The sequence below is a fragment of the Thyridium curvatum genome (genome assembly GCF_004353045.1).
Source record: "Thyridium curvatum strain D216 chromosome Unknown NODE_122_length_77464_cov_78.342579, whole genome shotgun sequence".
In the NCBI taxonomy this organism is placed as follows: Eukaryota; Fungi; Ascomycota; class Sordariomycetes; order Thyridiales; family Thyridiaceae; genus Thyridium; species Thyridium curvatum.
In genome coordinates, this window is record NW_022156877.1 from 20784 (window position 1) to 42230 (window position 21447).

The 21447-nt window shown below is 55.1% G+C and overlaps 9 protein-coding genes across 9 annotated transcripts; 4 read left to right on the forward strand and 5 right to left on the reverse strand.

The window, feature by feature from the left end:
* Positions 1-800: 800 nt before the first annotated feature.
* Positions 801-2918, reverse strand: E0L32_011865 (uncharacterized protein; the record flags this gene model as incomplete). The annotated part of the gene is made up of 5 exons (XM_031134641.1): positions 801-1058; positions 1121-2444; positions 2502-2618; positions 2678-2687; positions 2786-2918. The coding sequence occupies 5 exons, from the start codon at positions 2916-2918 to the stop codon at positions 801-803; spliced, it is 1842 nt and encodes a 613-aa protein (XP_030999757.1).
* Positions 2919-3646: 728 nt separating this feature from the next.
* On the forward strand, positions 3647-6627 carry E0L32_011866 (uncharacterized protein; the record flags this gene model as incomplete). The annotated part of the gene is made up of 6 exons (XM_031134642.1): positions 3647-3690; positions 3744-4040; positions 4692-4964; positions 5215-5255; positions 5308-5471; positions 5527-6627. The coding sequence occupies 6 exons, from the start codon at positions 3647-3649 to the stop codon at positions 6625-6627; spliced, it is 1920 nt and encodes a 639-aa protein (XP_030999758.1).
* A 495-nt stretch (positions 6628-7122) lies between these two features.
* Positions 7123-8073, reverse strand: E0L32_011867 (uncharacterized protein; the record flags this gene model as incomplete). The annotated part of the gene is made up of 1 exon (XM_031134643.1): positions 7123-8073. One exon carries the CDS (start codon positions 8071-8073, stop codon positions 7123-7125), a length of 951 nt encoding a protein of 316 aa, XP_030999759.1.
* A 1571-nt stretch (positions 8074-9644) lies between these two features.
* On the reverse strand, positions 9645-11206 carry E0L32_011868 (uncharacterized protein; the record flags this gene model as incomplete). The annotated part of the gene is made up of 3 exons (XM_031134644.1): positions 9645-10541; positions 10634-10851; positions 11050-11206. The coding sequence occupies 3 exons, from the start codon at positions 11204-11206 to the stop codon at positions 9645-9647; spliced, it is 1272 nt and encodes a 423-aa protein (XP_030999760.1).
* A 902-nt stretch (positions 11207-12108) lies between these two features.
* Positions 12109-12945, forward strand: E0L32_011869 (uncharacterized protein; the record flags this gene model as incomplete). The annotated part of the gene is made up of 3 exons (XM_031134645.1): positions 12109-12157; positions 12330-12694; positions 12763-12945. The coding sequence occupies 3 exons, from the start codon at positions 12109-12111 to the stop codon at positions 12943-12945; spliced, it is 597 nt and encodes a 198-aa protein (XP_030999761.1).
* A 1245-nt stretch (positions 12946-14190) lies between these two features.
* E0L32_011870 (uncharacterized protein) lies at positions 14191-15462 on the forward strand (the record flags this gene model as incomplete). The annotated part of the gene is made up of 1 exon (XM_031134648.1): positions 14191-15462. One exon carries the CDS (start codon positions 14191-14193, stop codon positions 15460-15462), a length of 1272 nt encoding a protein of 423 aa, XP_030999762.1.
* A 279-nt stretch (positions 15463-15741) lies between these two features.
* On the reverse strand, positions 15742-16674 carry E0L32_011871 (uncharacterized protein; the record flags this gene model as incomplete). Its single annotated transcript, XM_031134649.1, has 1 exon — positions 15742-16674. One exon carries the CDS (start codon positions 16672-16674, stop codon positions 15742-15744), a length of 933 nt encoding a protein of 310 aa, XP_030999763.1.
* A 527-nt stretch (positions 16675-17201) lies between these two features.
* Positions 17202-19187, reverse strand: E0L32_011872 (uncharacterized protein; the record flags this gene model as incomplete). The annotated part of the gene is made up of 1 exon (XM_031134650.1): positions 17202-19187. One exon carries the CDS (start codon positions 19185-19187, stop codon positions 17202-17204), a length of 1986 nt encoding a protein of 661 aa, XP_030999764.1.
* An 875-nt stretch (positions 19188-20062) lies between these two features.
* E0L32_011873 (uncharacterized protein) lies at positions 20063-21238 on the forward strand (the record flags this gene model as incomplete). The annotated part of the gene is made up of 3 exons (XM_031134651.1): positions 20063-20523; positions 20597-20773; positions 20833-21238. 3 exons carry the CDS (start codon positions 20063-20065, stop codon positions 21236-21238), a joined length of 1044 nt encoding a protein of 347 aa, XP_030999765.1.
* Positions 21239-21447: the final 209 nt, after the last annotated feature.

Here is a 21447-nt window from a genome sequence, read left to right on the forward strand (position 1 = left end):
AGATGGCACGGCTAAGCCTGCGTTGTGTTGCTCCAGTCCACGGTAATGGATAAGCACCCGCAAATTGCTCATGTATTGCGACCAAGATGATGCAAGCTATTTTGTGTACCGACGACTCTATGTATTCCCGTTCTGTTGCCCAATGTATCGCAGCAGCATTACAAAGACTTGCTCCCATCTCGGTGGCACACCATCCACCAGCGCGACCGAAATAGCCAAAGCCTCATGGAGCACTGCGCCTCGCTGCCATCGCTGGTCTCCCGGAGCTGCAAAACAGACAAGACACAGTTGCTTGTATATGAGAAACATGGTCGATGCGGTACGGTTTTGACGCAGTACAACAGACCACACCCTCTTCGGAAGATTTATGCTTAAGTCTGAAAAGATGACTGGCCCCTCAGTCCTGGGGGCTGCGCGACATGGCCGGCGACCTCATGCTGTGAGGCTGTGATAGCCCACGGTTCGGCCACGTCATCTGATCCCGGCAGCCCGTATCCGCCAATCTTATCAGAGTTGAGGGCGGTGTGCTTCTGAGGGGGTCAGGATGTTTGAAGTCTTGTTTCAATATAGGGCCTCTGGAGCTTGATAGGTTTGTGACACCGTTTCGTTTGATTCAGTTGGTCGAGCGCCGCAGCTTTGACCGCAACGTTGTTGAATATGGCCGTCCCCCCCCCCTCCCCACCCACCCGTGAAGCCCAGCTGGTTGAAGCTAACGGGAGAGCAGAGAAGCTGCAGAGAGGCGGGGTTGTGAGGCCGCCAATGCTTCTGTCAAGCAGAAAGATGCCTCGGTGATTGGTCCGTCACAACTGCAGGTTCGTTGACGGACTGCGCGTAGTAGGACCCCGTAAGTGAGCCGATGAGCCTTTGAACAGGCTCTGCCAGATATACGCTTCGCTGAGCAGCAGCTCAATATCCTTTTCCGTCCATTCTCGCGTCGGCAAGGACTGCAAAAACATCATAATCTCCTGAAAGTCCATCTTGCAGAGCTTGTCCGACCATTTAACGAGAAATGCTGCACAGACATAGAGATGAAACTCGGAGAAGCCATTCTCTTCGGCCTTTGAGGAAGGCATGTCAGCTTGCGCATGAAGAAAACTGATAGCTGGATGAAATGACTAACCATGTACGTGTCCCACATGCGGATGGTGTTCTTGACGCTAATCTCTCGCATCAACAGACAGTTCATCCAGCGGAAGCTGAACTGGATGAATTCGACATTCTCCTTCTCAAGGTGTTTGGATAATTGATTGTCTATCCTCGCCGTGAGGTCCCGCAGCGCGGCAACTTGTCGCTGAATGCCTGGTTGAGCGACGATATAATGGTCCTGGATGCCGTCCAGCAATTTGGTGAGGCACCAGAATGAATCTGCTTCCACGGCATCAAGGACAGCCTTCGGAAGTTGTCCGGGATCCATGCCGCTCTCAATATTGGGGTCCGCAATGTAAACGCCGAGGAAGACCTGCCAAAACGGCGAGACCAGGTCATTGATGCCCTGCACATACCCACTGGCGGGGTGACGAACGGCCCAGACGTATAGGATACGCTCTAGGGAACGCTGGGTGGCTTCATAACCATACAGCTCGATATGGGGATTGGTCCTGGGAACATCGATGCTGATCTGGTGCCAGATCGCCTCATCCAAGCCCCTGCCACGTCCTGATGATGTAGCACTGCTTCCTCCGCGTTCGAAAGCCTGTCGAACGCCGTCCAGATACTCTTTCCTTTTCCTCTCCAAGGTGGCTACCCGTCGCTCGCTGCTGGTCGGCAGATAGCTTAGTAACAGTTGCCATGTCATTGCCCGTACTTCCTCCGGCACGCCTGACCACGCCAGAGCTCTCAAATCGGGGAGTGATATGGTGGAGGCCTGCAATAACATCTTGAACTTGTTTATCCTGGTGATCCTCGAGGCCATGATGTCCATCTCCTTCCACGAGGCATTGGGAGGGGCTGGGGGATGGCTGATTAGATGAAGAGCGTTGGCGGGGTCCTCGAGTATGTCTTTGTATTGGGGTCTCAATATCTTTCCCTCGCTCTTCTTCGGGACGGGGTAGGATGGCGCAGGCCGCTCAATTGCGATGTCGGCGCTATCCGAGTATCTTCGAGTATGCAGCCCTGATAAAGATCTGTCCACCGGGGGAAGCCCATCCATGCCCGTGTCCTTGTTATTCTGCGCAGCCATACGTATGGACTTCCGTTTCATGTTGGAAAGGCTGGGCAAGCCAAATTCATCGCCGTCATCATCATCATAATCGTACATTTCGTCAGCTTCTTCAGCATTCCAGTCATCGTTTGTCCTGGACAGAAAGTTCATATAGGTCTTGAAGGGCGGTGAAGATAGCCCGGAGCTTTGCCTCGCCGGCGGGGATGTCACGTTGGTAGTCCGAATTCGGGACGAGGACGATGAGGGGGGTGTTCGTGGTCGAGGCGAGGACCCAGAGAGGTGCCTGAAGCTTGATGTCAGCTGCGATAGGTAACAGGAGCGCGACAAAGGACGAGCTTACAACGAGTCGAACTTGAGCATATCGGCATGGGAGTATGATGCCCCGACAACTTTTGAATCACGGCCAGATTTGTTGCCGGTGTCTCTTTGAGGAGCCTGCCAGAAGGGGGAGGCAGAGCTGATCATTGTCAGTATAATCCATATCCAACGTCTTTCTGTGCTGTCTGTCATACTCACTCGGACCTGTCTGTTGTAGAGGACGCATGCGCAGCATGGTTAGTCAAAGGCGATTGGAAGAGCTTGCGAGGCGGGAGGAAGGATTAGAAATCAAGGTCTTGAACGCACCGACTTGCACCATCTCCTGCGTGAGGCGGTTAGTTGAAGTCTGAGTAAGGTTGAGTGACGCCATTGAAGCAAGTCGGGTCTCGAAACGTACCTGAGGAGGCGGCTTCTTGCCACTGCCTGACGAAGAGAACATGATCGCTGTCTTCTTGTGCATACATTTGCTAGTGAAGCATAGGGAGCATCCTTGCAAGACTGTCAAGACCCATCCGTGACGTTGGTCAAGTGCTCACGAACGGCGGTGTTGAGCCAGTGTGCGATGCTCAGTCTATGGCTGGTGCTGGCAACTGCATGTGTAACTACCTACCCCTCCCCTCCACATCTGTTTGCGGGTGCTCCCACCGCGATGATTAGACTCACTAACCCGCAGATATGTCAGTGAATTGGGGCGGTTCCCCACTGACAAAGGCGCTGGAACAAAGCGCCCTTCAGGCCTTGGTAAGCTAGCAGTCGGTGTGCACAGCGCACTGAGAAGGGTCACCCGAGGCGCTAGTGCACGGACCACTCGCTCGAAGAACGTGTTTGTGGGAGTGAAAGTGGGCGCCTCAGGCTGAGACGAGGGAGACCTCGAAATCACTTTTACCCTTTCAGCCAGTCAAATTCCAATCGGCGCGCCTCGGGCTCCACCAAACATTTGACAACCTCACTTCCTCGTCCCAAACCTTACCTGCCCCTCATCCAGCTCTCCTCTTCTCTTTCTTCTTCAGCAGTGTATCGCGCTCATAGGCGTCTTTAATACCGAGCTTGACACCTGACATAAGAATCAGAAGAGTCTCGACGTAATTGGGCCTCGCGGTGTTGGGCCATCCTTGACAAATCTGCAGCTTCGACTCGGCCATCATCTCGACTATCCAAGATTCCAAGATGACTGAGCCCGAGAATTTTGATGAGGATCTCTTCGCCGATCTGTACGTTGCACCAGTCGCACACATTACAGCTTTTGGATGCTAACATTACGCAGCTATGCTGATGACGATCTGGCATCAAAGGCTCCTCCGGCCCCCCAAGTCCCAGAAGTTCCCGCCGCTGCTCCAGCCCCCCTTCAAGATGATTATGGCAATACCGCGAACGGCTACGAAGGTGGAGGTGGCGGAGGTGGTGGGCAAGCGAACAATGAGGTGGACGATGATGACGACGACGATGTCGACTTCAACCTAGGCAATGGCAGCACATCAGTCGCGCCTCACGATGACACACCGAGTTACTCAGCTCCTGCGCCAGCTCCTATGACCAAAGGTCCAAACGCCAAAGAAGATGGGTAAGTTCCGCATTATCGCTCCCTTCCTACACTAGCACTGCATCATGATTTCTGTGACCGCCCTGTTTGGATTGGCTTGGGGCCTCGAGAACGGCTGGAGCGGTCCGCTTGGCAACTGCGCAGCACAACTTGCCCGAGTCTGCTATGGGTGGAATCATCGAGGCACAAATGGGGGACCGGAATCTGTGGTCGCGTGCCAAGATTACTTGGAACTCGAGGGCGTTCGCTATGACTGCTTCCCGTCGACGCGTGTCTTGTCGTCATCGAGCAACAAGTAAAAACAAGGTCAAAACAGAGCACAAGCTGCGCGGGATCTGAACGATACTTGAGAGCAAGCTGCCTCTGCCTGGGATTGAGAAACATGGCCGAATGAGGGATTCATCGGGAGTGCTCCTCGAAGCGGACGTCGAATACACTAGTCAGGCAAGCCAGGAGCACGCTCCTGGGGTTCATAGGCCCGCAGTCACAAATAATCTTAGATCGCCAGAGAAGAGCTGCAAGCCTCCTCGAGAAAGCCGTATCAAGATTTGGCAGCGGGTTGCGCTCTCGTTCAGTACCTAGCTTGACCGGTAGCAAGACATACGCAAACAGATCATCAGGCAGAGAAAGAAACAAAAGTCATCGACAAGAGACACATCTCTCTCATCGCAGCAGTCACATTTCTCTGAGAATTGGGGATTATCTGTGGAAATTGTTCCCCAAGTCATCACCAGGCATCGCCAGCGCCACGAGCAACAACCACCAAATCAATCATCGACAAGCAATGGACCTCGAAGTATCTTCTTTCCATGGTGAAGATTTTATTCCTCTCGTCTCTGAAGACGATGAGCTATTCAACGACGAAGAATGCCAAGGTCTCGGGTTTCCCACAATTTCAAGAGGATTTGACGAGTCCTCTGAGATCCAGTCAAGCCCTCAGAAAGCGTTCGTCACTTGCGGGGATGGAGACCACAAATGGTCGATCATAGCCTCTACCCTAGCCTCTGCCCTCTGTTTTGCCTCCTTTGACAATACCGTTGTCGAACCTCATGCATGCATGCGGAGCATTGATTTCTGCCCAAAGCAAAGAGCACCATTCTGGCGCTTGTCATGTTTTCTCGCCCCTCACACAGCACTGGCCAACCTACCTTCTCTTTAACATCCTGGAGCGTCTACTAATGTGATTGTTCTATAGCAAGATGTTTATCGGAGGTCTGAATTGGGAGACTACTGATCGTAAGTTGAATTGGGTGCATAGGTACATGTCCAAAACTGACCCCCATCCCAGAGTCCCTGCGGGATTACTTTTCCCAATTTGGCGAGGTCACAGAATGCACTGTGATGCGTGATGGTGCTACCGGACGTTCGCGAGGCTTTGGCTTCCTCACATTCAAGGATCCCAAGACAGTGAACATTGTTATGGTCAAGGAGCATTATCTGGACGGAAAGATTGTAGGTTTTCCTCTCCCACTGTATTGCATACCATTAGCTCACCCTTTGTGGCCAGATTGATCCCAAACGTGCCATCCCGCGCGACGAGCAGGAGAAGACATCGAAGATCTTTGTCGGCGGTGTCTCACAAGAAACTACGGACCAGGAGTTCAGGGACTACTTTGCTCAGTTTGGACGTGTAGTTGACGCCACCCTTATGATGGACAAGGACACCGGTCGGCCCAGAGGCTTCGGCTTTGTGACTTTCGAGTCCGATGCCGGTGTCGACGCTTGCTTGAACGCTAGTCTTGAGATTCATGGCAAGCCGATTGAGGTCAAGAAAGCACAGCCGCGTGGCAATATGCGAGAGGAAGAAGAGGCCAACCGCCGCGGCGGCAAGTTCCGCAAGGGAGGTAGCGGTGGGATGGAAGACCAGGGAACGATGGGCCAGCAGATGGGCGCTGCAGGAGGCATGACCCCGCAGATGATGGCCCAGTACTTCCAGCGGATGCAGCAGTACATGGCGATGATGCAACAGCAGCAGATGGCCATGAACCGCGGGATGAACATGGGCGCGATGAACCCGGCGGCCATGATGCAGATGATGCAGATGCAACAAATGCAGCAGCAGATGATGCAACAGCAAGGACGCGGCGGAGACAGCCAGGGCAACAACCCCATGGCGAACATGGCCAACATGACCAACATGAACCCCCAGATGATGCAGCAGATGCAGCAGATGATGGCGCAACAGCAGCAAGGCGGCCAGGACGGTGGTGCGCAAGGCGCCGGTAACCAGGGCGCCAGCAACCGCCCGGGCTACGATGCTCAGGAGCAGCAGGTCTTTGAGCAACAGAAGTACGACCAGCAAGGACGCCGAGGTGCTCGGGACAACCAGCAGCAGCAGTACGGCCAGGGCGGGTACGGCATGGGCGGAGCTGCTCCGACGTCCTGGGAGGGCATGTACGACGACGTCCCGCAGCCCAACGCCAATCAGGGCCGCGGTGGTTTCCGCAATAGGGGCGGCGGCTTCCACCAGCAGCAGCAGATGAACTCGCAGAACGCGCCTCCGGCAAACGCCCCGACCGGTCCCAAGAATGCCGGTAGACCCGGCGCTAACTACCGGGGCGGAGGACGAGGCGGCAACCGCGGATACCACCCCTACGCCAGGGGATAATCGCCCCTTTGGCTCCCGCCACAGGCCATCTGGCCCCTTTCTCAAGTTACATTTCGCGGCACATCGACTCTTCTTGTACCGCCGGTCTAATTCTTTCGACGTGTTTTTGAGCAGCTAACCGAGAAACATTCTCGTGATCGATGGATTCTTGGGGCATTGTATGATACTGATGTTGGGATTGATACGTTTTCTTGCGCACTTTTCTCTGTTTATAATCCAGTGCCGTCCTCGCTCTGAGGACAAGAGCACAGGACGTCTAGCAGGTTTAGGGTGGAACCATTGTTTCCGTCGATCGAACAAGGGGAAGGAAAACCAAAACGATGGTGGTTGTAGTACTGCATTTCACTCGGTATCCGGAAATGGCTATTCTGGGTTTGTTCTCAAGGAGTACACTTCATAGAACACGGCCCAGCGGCTCACAAATAAATAAAGAGACGTGTAATTGTTGATGCAAAGTTTATGTCTCATTCTGATTAGGTTCTTTTCTCTTTTTTCTTACCTGTACAGCTTGGTGAAGCCCTCCTTGGGAGGTTGAAGCCAATTCCTCTCGTCATACTTTCTGCCATCGCCGCCCTCGATGACGTGGAAGGTGTAGATGATCCGCCCCTTCTGGCTCAGGTTCTTCTCGCTCTTGTGCAGCAGGTTGCCGTGGATGAGCACCAGACTCCCGGCCTTGACCTCGCCGGGGATGTACTTGCCGTTCTCGCTCTCGCCCTCCATGCGCTTGTCCTCGCCGTACTCGTCGCCCGGGGGGAACTTGGGGCCCTCGTTGTCCACCATCTCCGTCCCTACGTTGCCCGGCTTGCGCACCAGCCGCTTGGACACGGGCGCCCACCGGTGGCTGCCGGGCAGGAAGCTCAGGCAGCCGTTCTCGAGCGTGGCGTCCTCGAGCGCGTACCAGAAGCCGACGGCGCTGGGCGGGTCCGTGTACAGAAACGTGCTGTCCTGGTGCGGCGGGACGGCGCCGCCGATCTCGGGCTGCTTGCAGATGACCATGCTCTGCAGGCAGCGCGGGTCCGCGAAGCCCAGGTCCCGCGCGACGGCGGCGGGGCGCGCCTTCATGCCCGCCACGGCGGAGGGGTCCAGCAGCGCGGCGAAGGGCGGGCTCAGCGCGTGCAGGTAGTGGCCGATCTTGTTGACGGCCTGGGCCTTCGGCTTCGCCAGCCGGCCCGTGGCCTCGTCGAAGGCGTCCTCCTCGAAGAAGAAGCGGACCTTGTCGCCCGAGGACAGGAAGTAGTCGTCGCCGACGTGCTCGTCGTCGGCCGTGGTGCCCGTGCGGAAGCGCGTCATGGGGTGGTTGTCGAGGGAGAAGCCGTCGAGGAGGCGGCGCGTCTCGTCGAGCAGCGCGCGGACGGTGGCCGGCGGCAGGGCGTCCGGGACGACGAGGTAGCCGTCGCGGCGGAAGGCGGCGAGCTGCGCCGGGGTGAGGCCGTCTGTCGTGGCCATTGGCGGCGAGATGCTCGGGGCGTAGTAGGCGCGGCGACACTTGGAGAGGGTGTTTCACGGCGGTTTGACTGGTCCTGAGACTTGGATTGGGCTCCCTTTGCACTGCGTCCACGATCTCCTCTTCCGCTGCCAGATCAATGTGGAGTGTGCCGAGGATCTGTTTGCGCGGGGTTGCCGCCGTTTGTGGAACACATTTGAGCAATCAACACCAAAACTTATCTTATCGCCAACAACGCCGCCGGTGGGCGACGGAAAGCGACGGGGCTGGAAGATTGATCATTTTGACGACTGGATCTTGAAGCCCCGTGTATGATGCCTAACAAAGGATTGTGGGCGATTGCATTAACCAAGAGTGGAAGGTCTAGAATGCGCAGCGAGGGACGAGTGGGCGCAAGATAGCAAAGATAGCAACCTCCTCTCCCCCTCCTCGCCGCGCCAGAAGAAGAAAAAGAGTGGTTATTGACTAGTCCGATTCCTCTCAGACGACATGACACTGTGACTCGGAGCAACAACACAAGGAAATGTCTCCTCTCTTGTCAACCTGGAGCTGTCGTCAGGTCTGTCTGAAGAAATATAGAGCACTGGGACTGAGCTGCATCGTGATCATGTCGATAAGCTCTGCGGGAAGACTGCACAGGCTAGACTTTTGTTTGTTCCTTTGGTACGCCACTACCCATGGATCGATCTCCAGACTAGTCCGTGGGTCGTTCGGGCGGTGTGTCGATTTGGTAGCAATACCAGTTGAACGTCCCTGAGATTGACCTCGTGTGATCCACTGTAGTGCGTTGATGCTGCATCTGGTCGTCGAACGCGTTCGGGCTCGATTCTTCGAAGGAATCCTCAATCACAAGCGCGCGATGGGTGCGGCGGACTGCGTCTGTGCCTGGCTATGGCTCGGTCTAGACGTAGAGGCCTTCATCTTATTGAAGTTGCTAGACGAAGCGGTCTCTATCCTATGGTGTAGATTGCACAGGATCAAATGAGTTCGAGGCTGCGAGTTGTCGATTCCTGAAGCGAGCTCAGCTTGGCTTTTGAATTTTGGGAATGCGAGAGGGTTGGGTTCAGGCATGTAGCCTCTATGTGTGTGGAGGGGCGAGTTGCTGCCATTTATACCCTTGAGAAGCCAAGACCAGATCAGATTGTATTGCGGTCCCAGAAGCTGCAGGTTGCAAGCCATGCATAGCGCCGAGCAAGTTTCGCCGGCAAGTAATGTTGTGTATCTTCAGTCGGATATTAGCACGTTATATGCTCAAACCTGCGCTCCAACGTACAGCAAAATCTTTGAAACGTTCCTGGTCCAGCTCTCATATATTGTGCATGTTAACAAACGGTCACTATTTTGGAGGGCCTAGTACGGTTCACGTTTCAGCAGTCTATTCTGAGAATGATAACTCGCAGAAAATGCTGCAATGAACATGTCTTACGACGAAAAGAAATCTCATTAACAGGTAGACTAAGAATTAACCACATAGATAGATATATACCCTCATTGTATAACCATGGATGCATCTTCTGCCAAGAATACCAACGAACCAGGGACATCAACGCCTCGAATTGAGATAAAAGAAAAGTCATTTGAGTGAATCGGACGAAACAAAGTAGGCCGCGATGCCGATTAGCACCCAGTCCGCCAGCAACAAGAGTCCGTGGACCCAATGGACCTTCGCATCCACCATCAGGAACCCCAAGAGCAGAATCGTGGTGAACAAGCTCACAACCTCGAACCCGTCAAACGCCAACGTCACTTCGCCCAGGCCAGTCCACCAGCCCAGCAGCACCACCATCGGCTCGACGAGCAAGGCCGTCTGGACGCTACGCCCCACCGTATACCGCATGGTCTGTTCGAGGTAGTTGTCGACGGCCAGCGAGATGGGCGCGAAGTCACAGTTGGGGATCGGCAGCAGCACGAGGCCCACGAACATGGGCGTCAGAGACGTCTGCTCCGTGAGGGCCTTGACGCTGTCGACTGTCGCGTCGATGCAGAAGTAGAGCAAAACGATGCTCGCGGCGAACACAAACAACGCAACGGCAAAGTGCAGCTGGGGTCCGCAGATCTCGTTGGACTCAGGCGGGAGCTGTCGGGCAGCGCGCTCAGACCAAAGGGGAGGATGACATCTATCGAGATCTGTGGGATTTGGGAGTGTGCTTGCCCTTCGCGGGATCGGAGGCGCGATAGATGGGAGACTCTTGTTCGAGGGAGGGCTACCCAACGATGACAACTCAGTATCGCGAGGCTGATGGCCACCTTCAAGAGTGGCATCATAATAGTCTTTGCGGTGTGTGACCATCTGGCAGAATGTATACGCAATATACACAAACAGCAGCACAACAGCGACGCCGCGTGACTGCTTGAGAAGGTTTTCTTGTGTGGTTTGACCGAGAAGTTTGACACTTGTTGGTATGAGAAGACTGGTAGCGGCGATGGAGAGGAGAGTCGACGCTCCTTGAGCTCCTAGTCGATTGAAACTCTGCGTATGGTTGGGTAGACCGCCGATCAGCAGACTGAGACCGAGTAGAACAGAATGTTGCTCAGGATACCCCCGACTAGGGTTGTCTGTACCAAGTTCACCTGCTTCGATTTGACCAAAAGAAGGATGCTGGAGATGATCTGGACAGTGTTTGTTGTAAAGATATCGATGAGATCCGAAAGGGTTGGGCCAAGGTATTTTTCGATTTCTTCGAGTGCATAGTCGCACATGAACCACAAGGGAATCTCGGCAACAATGTTGACGGCAAAGGTCTCAATCGACTCTCCATTTATCGTGTGCAAGGCTAGGCCTATGGGGACGCAGACCAGCAAAACATTTATCCATGAAGTTAACAGGGTCCTCTGGATCTGATTCCGAGGAGTAAAGGACCTCCCTTGGGCGACCGACTTGAACCGCTTTCGCAAGCCGTGTTGTTCGTGTTCTGTCAAGACGAAGAGGCTTAGTGTCACTCGGGCTAGTCTCTATTGTATTCAAAAGATCTACTTACCCTGGTGGTGAGTTGGCTGTCCCTCGACATCATCTGACGTCCTCCTCACATCCCATGGGATATGCCGAAAGGGATTGAAGCGGTGGGCTCCTTTCCGCTCGAGAAAGACTCGATGAGCATTGCGGTGGCTGTCAAATACGTCGACGTCTCGAGGCATTGTGTACCGAGTGTGTACATGGCTGTAGGGGATGAGGGAAAATACGATGAACATCAAAGGATGGATTATGAATTGATTATATATTGACGGCGCAAGTACGGGCGACATTGCCCTTTCTGCTTCAGGTACCGGAGCCTTGCGTCCAGAAACGCACCCAAAGGCCGTGTCTCCTGCATGATGAGACGCGCCACATGCACGCCTCAGCGGTTGACAGGACAAAACGACAGGAGCTTGCATAAGGCTCTGGCCTTGGGTAACATTGATCATCCCCGGACTGTGCCTTTGACTGGACCCAATTCAGGCCGGGACTCGCAGCCCACTACTATGAGCACCAAGAATACTCTTTTTTGCACACCACCAGAGGGCCCGGGATGACTGCAGGGGCTTGGGGGCGGAGTTTCAACGGTCATGCTGCCCGTGAGCCCAATGTGCTGTCGTTGGTCATCCTTCTCTTGGCACACGAGAAGTGACAGACTCGGAGCTGGACAGGGCCATCCTTCAATCTTACGAGGCGGTTAAGATATGGTCATGCGAGTGAGAATCACCTGCGCCCCGGCAGCCTTGAGGGATGCTAGGTACATTGCATGGTGACTTTTTTGCTTACGCAATGGAGCTCGACAAGGTGAAGTGTCAACAACACTGAAGACATGGAATTTCGTGGCGGTGACACATGACCGGGATCGGGAAGCCCCGCCTTTGGTGCCCGTTGAAACTGGTCTGTGCGCCACCTGTAAACGGTCAAGATAGGCAGCCAGATTCACGATTAGAGATTAGACTGTGTGCTGTCTCCTCATTGACCTGCCACCGTTCCATCTCTCTTCCAACCTCAGGAAGCAAACCTTTGGAAAAGGCCACTTCATATCTGTTTGTTAGCTTGGGCTTAATACTCGAGAATCGCTACCATGACCCGAATTTCGATATATAGCGCCGCCTTGGTCGCTTTCGCTGGCTGTAAGTCTCGATCCTCCCTTATCTGATGTGTCGTCATCGTGCTTGGCTCCCTCCCACACGCGTGGCACTGCGTGATAATGCGCGCAAACTGCGGCATCAACGCAGGCGGGCGCCCATGCCTTACAGGAAGCCTGCCGGTTGATCGTGTGACTGACACCTCTGATGCGCACAGCGACCGCCATGACCCTGGCCGCGATCCTCATGCCAGACTGGGTCAGCTACTCCGTCACCGCCAACACGGGCGCGACTTTCACACAGAAGCTGGGCCTCCACCGGAGCTGCTCCTCCGAGTTCGACCCCCCATGCCGGCCCTTCCCAGAGCGCGTAGACTGCCTGGGAGACGAGAGACAGTTCTGCTCGATGTGGCGGACTACGGGCTTCCTCATGTCGTTTGCGGCGGTCGCCGAGCTGGCTACACTTGTCGGCTTCCTTGTTATTATGATGGGCGGCAAGATGAAGCGGGAGGCTGGGTGGAAGATTGTCGTCGGGATGCTGGCCATCGTCGCGGCGATCCTGCTGGCCGCCATGTCGATTGTGGTATGTTTTGCTGAGATAACAGAAGAGCTTGCTCTCGCCGGCAACCGTACTGATGGTGTGCATTACAGGCCTATCTCCTCGACCACGATGAGAAATTCATCGTACCTGGGTGGAAATTGGACAAGTCATGGATTCTTTGCATCGTCAGTGGCAGCTTAGCCGTTCTGAGTGCACTGGGCTTGACTATTTCAGCTTTCGTCCTCCCGCCAGAAGATGGATACGAATTCCTCGATGATCCCATCAATCCCTGATGGAAGCGCAATCGACCAGAGCACGAAATTTCCTTTGGTAGCATACATACACATACATCGCTCCAACCGGCTTGGAACACAGGCGTTGAGGTTCTGATTTCATGGCATTCGCTTCGGTCGTTGATATTCACAGCGTGCTATTTGAAGCCACCTCATTTCGATTCGACGAAGGATCTTTGCGCTTTGAAATATTAATAGACAGCGCACGTTTAATACAACAAGCAATTCAGCATTCTGTCTCTGACGAAGCATCCCGTGGCCTTGGCTCAAAAGCTTGGCGCAAACATGTGGTAAGGAATATGAAAGACGACGGTTGATTTGACGGGACCTGGATTTCAACCACCGAGTCTCCTGCGAACATTAAGCTTAAGCCTTTTTAATTAGTAGAGGAGCAGATGTTTCTGAAAAATAGCGACTTGTCACTCGCTCTGATCAGGCCCACGGGGCCCAATCCAAAGATCTGGATCTCGGACCGGGGATCGCGGAAACAAGCAGTTGCTTCCAGCCGCACAATCAGTCTTCACTGATTCTCTCTTCCTTTTCAACATCATCTGGGAGATTGAGCTGCCTCGTAAACTCCTCTTTGCCAATGATCTTCGACTGCTCAGGCACGCCCCGCCACAGCCCATGTAGCACTGCAGCGAAGCTTCTTGGCATGGGCCGGCACCATTACAACGTCTTGGCACTGCTGAACACCTCGGCCATTGGGTCTTGAAGCTTTACTACACGTGCTCCTGTCGCAGATTTGGAGTCCCATTGTCCTTCCCCAGTTCACATCAAGATCTGCGTATCTCTGGTTTCGATGCTGATAATCAATGACCCTCGCCGGTCTGCCATCATGAGCATGTTCACCACTCTCCAGCAATGCCTCTCTACGTACCTCCCTAACAATTCTGCCCCAATGAATACATCTACAAGAGTTTCGAGAGGGGAGAACCCTGCACGTTGAAGCCCTCGACAGGATCCTGTATCTGCTCCGCTGGAGCTCTCGGCTGCCCTTCCATCGCGGAACGATGACGATGGGTGTTAAGCGGGCTACTCAGCTCTAATTCCCAATATGTCAGGAGCTATCGAAGCGGAGAGCTCTAGCTCTTCTAGCAGAACCCAGGAACCCATGTTGGCGTAAGAGAGGTTGGAATATAAGAGGTCCTGGACTACCCGGGCACACCTCAGGGAATGATCAGCGGCATCGGCACCCACACACAGTACCTCCCACCCTCTCAGACTACACGAGAGCCTGTCACGATGTCGACCACGTCCCTCCTTATCGCCGGCCTTCTGGCCTTCGGCCAGCAAGTCAGTGCCGCCCCGGCCAACAAGACCAAGTGCGGTGGCAGCGGTGGTATTCACCCCGTCAAGCAGGTCCAGCTTGGACCTCGCCCCTACTTCCTGGTCAATGACATGGACGCCGGCCCGCTCAAGGACAAGCTGCTCTCTTGCTCCGAGATGTCCATGAAGCCCACCGAGTTCAGCATCGGCCACCGTGGCGGCGGTACCATGCTCATCCCCGAGGAGACCGTCCAGTCTCAGCTCGCCGGTGCCCGCATGGGCGCCGGCATCCTCGAGTGCGACGTCGCCTTCACTGCCGACCGCCAGCTCGTCTGCCGCCACGACGTCTGCGACCTGCACCGCACCACCAACATCGTCACCATCCCCGAGCTCAACGCCAAGTGCACCAAGCCCTTCGAGCCCGCGGCCAACGGCAAGAAGGCATCGGCCAAGTGCTGCACCAGCGACATCACCCTCGCCGAGTTCAAGACGCTCTGCTCCAAGATGGACGGCGAGAACACCGCGGCCACTAACGCCAAGGACTACCTCCGAGGCACCTCGCGCGCCAGCACCGACCTCTACGCCACCTGCGGCAAGGTCATGACGCACAAGGAGTGGATCAGGCTCGTCGACCAGCTCGGCCTCAAGTTCACGCCCGAGCTCAAGACGGCGCCCTTCAAGATGCCCTTCAAGGGCAACTACACCCAGGCGCAGTACGCGCAGCAGTTCGTCAACGAGTACAGGGAGATGGGCATCGACTTCTCGCGCGTCTGGCCCCAGAGCTTCCTCTACGACGACATCCTGTACTGGCTCAAGAACGAGCCCGAGTTCGCCAAGCAGGCCGTCCTGCTCGACGAGAGCGGCGACTCGGCCGCCACCTTCCCCAAGGCCGTCGCCGCCCTCGAGGGCTACCGCAAGGCCGGCGTCAACGTCATCGCGCCGCCGCTGCCCTACCTCGTCAAGCTCGACGGCAACAATCAGATCGTGCCGTCCGCGTACGCGACCGAGGCCAAGCGCCTCGGCTTCAAGATCATCACCTGGACTGTCGAGCGCTCGGGCATCCTGAGCGACGGCTCCGGCGGGGGCTTCTACTACACGTCGATCGCCAACGCGACCAACAACGACGGCGACGTGTACAACCTGATCGACGTGCTGGCTCAGCAGGTTGGTGTCGTGGGCATCTTCTCGGATTGGTCTGCTACTGTGACTTACTACGCCAACTGCTTTGGCATCTTCCCAAACCATTAAAGATGGGCCGCTCAGTCGTCTGTCGTGGTAATTTAGATGAGAGATGAAAACGAGGTACCATCATGGAGTGCCTTGGGATCTTGCGTACATACTTTAGAATTTTAGATGTATGTTCTTGGATATATTTGTAGATGAAATGTGAGTGGTACTGGAGCCCGATATTACAGAGAATGTGGAAAATAGGTTCACGAAAGAGGCAGGGTAAAGCCCAACATGAGCCACACATGCTGTATTATCATCTTCTTCTCAACTTACAAGGGCGACATCTCTGCCTTGGACTCAAGGGTTACACCCTTCCAGCTCCTTCGCCGTCCAGTCCCACACTTTCTTCGCCAGCTCTTCGTTCTTTGCGTCCTCGGACGCCTTGTCCGGGATGCCCACCGGCTCGTAATACTCGCCGCTCTTGATATCCTTGGCCATCGAGGCCCAAAGCTGATTCTTGGCGCCCTGTTCCGGAGTCTTGGCCGCAAACGTGGCAACGGCAGTCAGCAGCCAGTACAGGGCCCGCGGCGCGCCGGTCCAACTCGTGCCCAGCCCCGTCTTGACGACGCCCGGGTGGACCGAGGCCACGGTGAACTGCGGGTATCGCCTAGCCAGCTCGCGGCCCCAGAGGATGCCGGCCATCTTGCTCTGGCCGTAGCGGCCGAAGGGCCCCATCTCCTCGGCGGTGGTCTTGCAGGTCTCAGGAAAGAAGCCGCCCTTGGGCGCGAACGCGTGGCCATCCGAGGAGACAGAGACGATGCGCACGTCGGCCCCCGGGAGGGCCGCGGTGCTCTCGAGGAGCGGGGTCAGCAGCTTGGTGAGCAGGGCGTGTCCCACGTAGTTGGTGCCGAACTGGAGCTCGTACCCGTCCTCGGTGAGGGCCGGGGCGCTGGCCATGATGCCGGCGTTGAGGAGGAGGATGTCGAGGCGGTCTGACTGGGCGCGGACGGTGCTCGCGGCCTTCTTGATTGAGTCGAAGGACGCGAGGTCAAGCTCCAAGATCTCGATGGGGGCGCCTGGCATTTCCTTGCGGATGTCGTCGGCTGCGGCCCTGCCCTTGTCGAGGCTACGCGATGTGAGCCATATCCGGGCGGGGCTATGCCTAGCATATTCGAGGACGGATTGTCTGCCCAGACCATTGTTACCACCTGTGACGAGGATGACCTTGCCCTCGAGCGACGGTATGTCGTTCTGGGCGTTGAAGGATATGGAGCTGTTGAAGAGGCCCATTCTGTGGTCTGGTGAAGTTACAATTGGAAGCTGAGGGACGGAAATTGACTATCATAGCAGAGGGGATGGCCCAACACGTTGATATATCATATATAATAATGAGCTTAGTAGTAAAGCGACAGTTTGGCACGGGCGCTAGGGGTCCAAAGCGGGCCCGAAGGCCGGCAAAGCATGCTCCACTTTTACGGCCAATTCGCCGGCGGTGGGATCCACTTGGCTCACTCAGACTCAACGTAGATCGCCCATCTGAAGTTGTAACAATTCCAAGGCGGAAAGAAACCCCCTTTCCGAGAGGAGACTTAGATGTCGACTTGGTCGTCGGCTCCGGAGGTGCACTTGCAAGGAGACGACCTCGAAGCCTGTCACCAGAGTCTGTAGCTTGGGGCTCATGAGGAGTGTATTCCTCCTTTCTCAAGTTCCGAGTCTGCCCTCACGCCAGTCGTAGACACATCCATGAGGTTCTCGCTATGTATATTGGGAGGTGTTGGTGTAAACCCTTTGTATCGAGGGGGCATTCCATTCCACCACTAATAGTAGATATCCCCGCTATACCTCTCTCTCTCCCACCGCGTCTCCCGCCGCCATGACTTGAGTATCTTTGCAACTTCCCTGTCAGTTCTTCTACTCTGCTCCATATCTTCCTCGTAAGCTCTTTCAGCCTCCTCTGCCTTCTTGCGCAACCTCTCTGCCACTTTGACTTCGATGTCAGCCGCAGTTAGGCCCCCGTTATCCCGCGCCTTTTGATCCGCGCCAGCGCCGAGCAGCAGAGCCTTCATCCTCGCAGCCATCTTGTCGCCCTCTGTCTGCTGTTGCTGGGCCCTGGGACCGTAGTCAAACGGCTCGTCATGTTGCGGCGGCGGCGGCACAGATGCGCGGTGCAGCGCCGTCCACCCGCGCGTGCCCTTGACGTTGGGATCCGCGCCGAGGCGGAGAAACAGCGACACCGCCCAGCAGGTGGCGCCGGCGGCGGCAACGTGTAGCGGGGTATCGCCCGTCTTGTCTTTCTGGTCTATGTTGTATTCGAACTGCTCTAGCAAGGTGAATAATAGCTCTGTGTCTTGTCTCTCGCCCTCTTCAGGACGTGGTCTCACGAAGATCGGCTGGGCGAGAAGGTGGAGAGGCGTGCGGCCGTCCAGGTCGGCCGTTGTCAGGCGAGCGCCGTGTCGAAGGAGCGGTTCCAGGAGTTCAGCGGGCGCTTTTGCCAGTGCTGCGTAATGCAGTGGCGTCCGACCGAATGCGTCCTGGCAGTCTGGGTCGGCCTTGTGCTGCAACAGCACTTTGACTGCTTCTCTCATGCTGTCCAGCTTGGGGCTTGCCCAGGTCGAAACATCTTCTTTCAAATAACCATTTTCTTTTTTAGGATGGAAAACCTGGCGCAGTGTGGCCCAGTGTAAGGGTTGGCGGCCATGGCTGTCACGAGCGTCGACGTTGGACCCCATTTCCAAAAGAGCTTCGATGCTGAGAGGCTGCGGGTCCTTGAGCGCGGCGAGATGAATGAGTGTAACATCGTCGCCTCCAAGGTAGTGGTCGTTGGCCTGTTCCGTACGGAACGAAGTAAGTTGTTGGATATCTCCGCCGTGCTGGACGAGTAGCTGGAGGACGTCGGCGCCGAGCCCGCTCATAGCAGCTCGCTCGACCGCAGTCTTTGTTACTTTGGCGCCAGCGCCTATCAGGAGCTTGATCACATCCCCCAACTCTTCACGTGGCACGAAAATCTGGCGTTTCGCCTCATCGAATCTCCAGCCTCCACATGCCACCTCAAGAGGGGTTCCATCTACGAGTTGGCCTTCTGTAGCTGCTTCCAAGTCGGATTTGGCGCCGCGATCCAGTAGAAGTTTGACAACCTGCAGTCGACCTCTACGGGCCGCTTTGTGAAGGAGAGTGTCAGACTCCCCAGTTTCGTCCGTCGACCAACCATTGTCCAGTAAGAATTTGACTGTCTTGTCAGCACCGCGATCGGCCGCCAGCTGCAGCAAGGTATATAATTGATCATCATCAAGGTCGCGACAATCAACGTCTGCTCCTGCTCGTACAAGGAGCTGCAGAGCTTCAGGGTTGTCGTAGTCTCTGCATGCACCCACCAGAACCATATGCGGGTCGAGATGAAGTCGCCGGTCAGCTTTGTCAAAGCTCGCGCCACGATCTACCAGCATCTTCGCCAATGCGAGGCAGCTACCGGATAGATACCGCTTATCACGGTCCGGCTCCTTGTACCGCGGTAATTTCAAGACTAGAGTGAGCGGAACATCTTTCTCCGGGTCAAAACTTTCTAAGTCGATGCCGGGGATGGTATTTTTAATCTCCATGGCATAATGACGGAGCATACGGTTGACAAGCACAGGATTGGCGTCGAGTAGCTCGCGACACTTGTCAATGTCCTCAGACCAGATCGCGTCAATGAGACTGCCTTCCAGAGTATTCTTTTGCCACGAGAAGCTGATACTCTCCTGCATATCTCCAAAGTCGAAATATGGAGGAGAGTTCGGGGCATTCCTCGCGAGTGCTCGAGCCATGGTCTGTTTCGGAGCGATACTGGGTCAATAGAGAATAAGGGAAGACTCAAAGGTCATTTGAAGAAATGAAAATAGTTGAAAACTCCAGATTTTGAAAGCGTCTGCCCGATAGTAATAGAGTTTGTGAAATAGATCATGTGTTGTGTGAGGTACGTAATTGTCACACCGCTCTGAGATGATATTCGAAAGTCGACGTCACATATGCATCTCACGCTTCCTGGTCAGGCTAGTCGGCTGCATGAGACTGGAGTAGGGGGCACCGTCGCGGGGGATGAGGACAGAATTCCCTGGGTGAAACAGGGGTTGTGCAGCATAAAGAGTTGTCAAGCATCGCCAGGGTCTCGGATCTAGCCAAGTAAGCTTACCAGGACGACCAACTGGGCGGCCTTGAAGAGCATGCTTACCTTTCTGCATCGGCTGGTAGCCCAAGTTGCTACTGTGCACTCTGCCATCACAAGCATGAGATCCCGCCCTCTATACATTCGAGGTTGAAATCACGAGATTGCGATTCGGTTCAGGAGGCTCTACACTTGGTATTCCTTGCAATAGCCATATTCCTTTCCTCACCTGGACAGTGATGATCAAATCCTGAAACTTACCTGCTATACGATTCTGATTTGTCGACAATGCTCCCATGTCAGTGGCCAATGAGCTGGAGAGGTGCAGGGCTGGCCCGTCAGCGCTAAGCCCTCTGGTGATCCTGCCATTCCCTTTCTCCACATCTTGCTCCGAGACTCTCGCATTCCTCAAAGGGGACGTCATCGCAAATGGACGGTTTTGGACTGTTCTCCTAAAGCCTTGCGTCGGTTCATCTCGTAAGCTGCTCGTCGCTGCGCGCACACGATCTTTGGTGTGTTCCCGAACAAACAGTAAACATGTCGCCAGCCAAGGGGACAATCGTGGTGACTGGAGCCAATGGTGGCTTGGGCTCAGCCATCTCCAAGCAGATCGCGCAATCGACCGAGCTTTCCGAGCACCACGGCGTGTTCATCGTGCGTAATTCCCAGACGGCTACGACCCTGAACGGCATTCTCGCAAAGGCCAAGCCCAACTTCAACCATGATGTCGTGTCGATCGATCTGTCCAGTCTTGCGTCTGTCCGTGCAGGTGCCAAAACGATCAACACTCGGGTTGCCAACGGTTCTCTGCCGCCTATCCGGGCCCTGATCCTCTCGGCCGGCTGGCAAGAGCTCGAGACACAGACTTTTACTGATGATGGCTACGACATGACGTTCCAGGTCAACTATCTGTCGCACTTTCTTCTCGTGCTACTCCTGCTGCAGAGCTTAGACAAGGAAAATGGCAGGATCGTGATTGTCAGTGGCATGAATCATGAGTAGGCCTTTCTCCTTTCCAACTTGACGCGACGCCGCGGCCTTGGGACTGGCCATATATTGACTCTGCTGCAGCACCACTGATAAAAGAATGGACGGCACTGGTATCTACAAAGAAGAGAAATGGCAGACCCTCTACACCACGACTGAGGCCCTGGCCAAGGGTACTTGGAGCACGCCTGCGGATGATCCCTCGTCCAAGTCAGGCCAGCGGAGATATGGAGCTGCTCACCTACTGGAAGTAATGTTCATGTCAGTCGCCCAACTCCAGCAAAAACTCAGCTCTGCCTATGTACTCATCAGAAACACAGGCGTGAACTTCAGAAACGGCTCAACGCGGACCCAGTCCTGTCAAAGATCGGCGTTCTGGGTCTTGACCCCGGTGCGATGCCTACCGACATCTGCCGTCGTGAGGGCTTCTTGATCAGGGTCATTGCAATGAAGGTCATCATGCCTCTCTTTGCGCCCATCAGCGACATGACTCAGACCAACGGCTTTCTTCGCACCACCTCCAAGTCTGCCAGTGACGCGCTGCGGTTGGCGTTTGACACCGAGACCCTCGGAGAGCACCCCAAGGATGTGTTTGTGAACGGCACGGAGCCGTGGCCCGTTAGCAAGGAGGCTCAGAGCGAGAAGAATCTGGAGACTCTCTGGAAAGATAGTCTCGTCTATGCCAAAGTTGAAGAAGGCGAGACCGCTCTCGTGAATTGGAAGTAGGGCCTCTGTTTGAATTTCTTCTTTTCCTCGTGATCTTCCTCTACAGACTCTTTGTTGCAGCGTTTCACGATATGTTCTTTGGATAGCTCAGAGTTCGAATGCGTCATACCAAGTTGATTTTTACTGTGCCGGCTAAATACTGCATGGGAATATAAACATCGGGATATTTCGTACATAAGTCGGCCATCGGCTCGGTACCGACACGGACT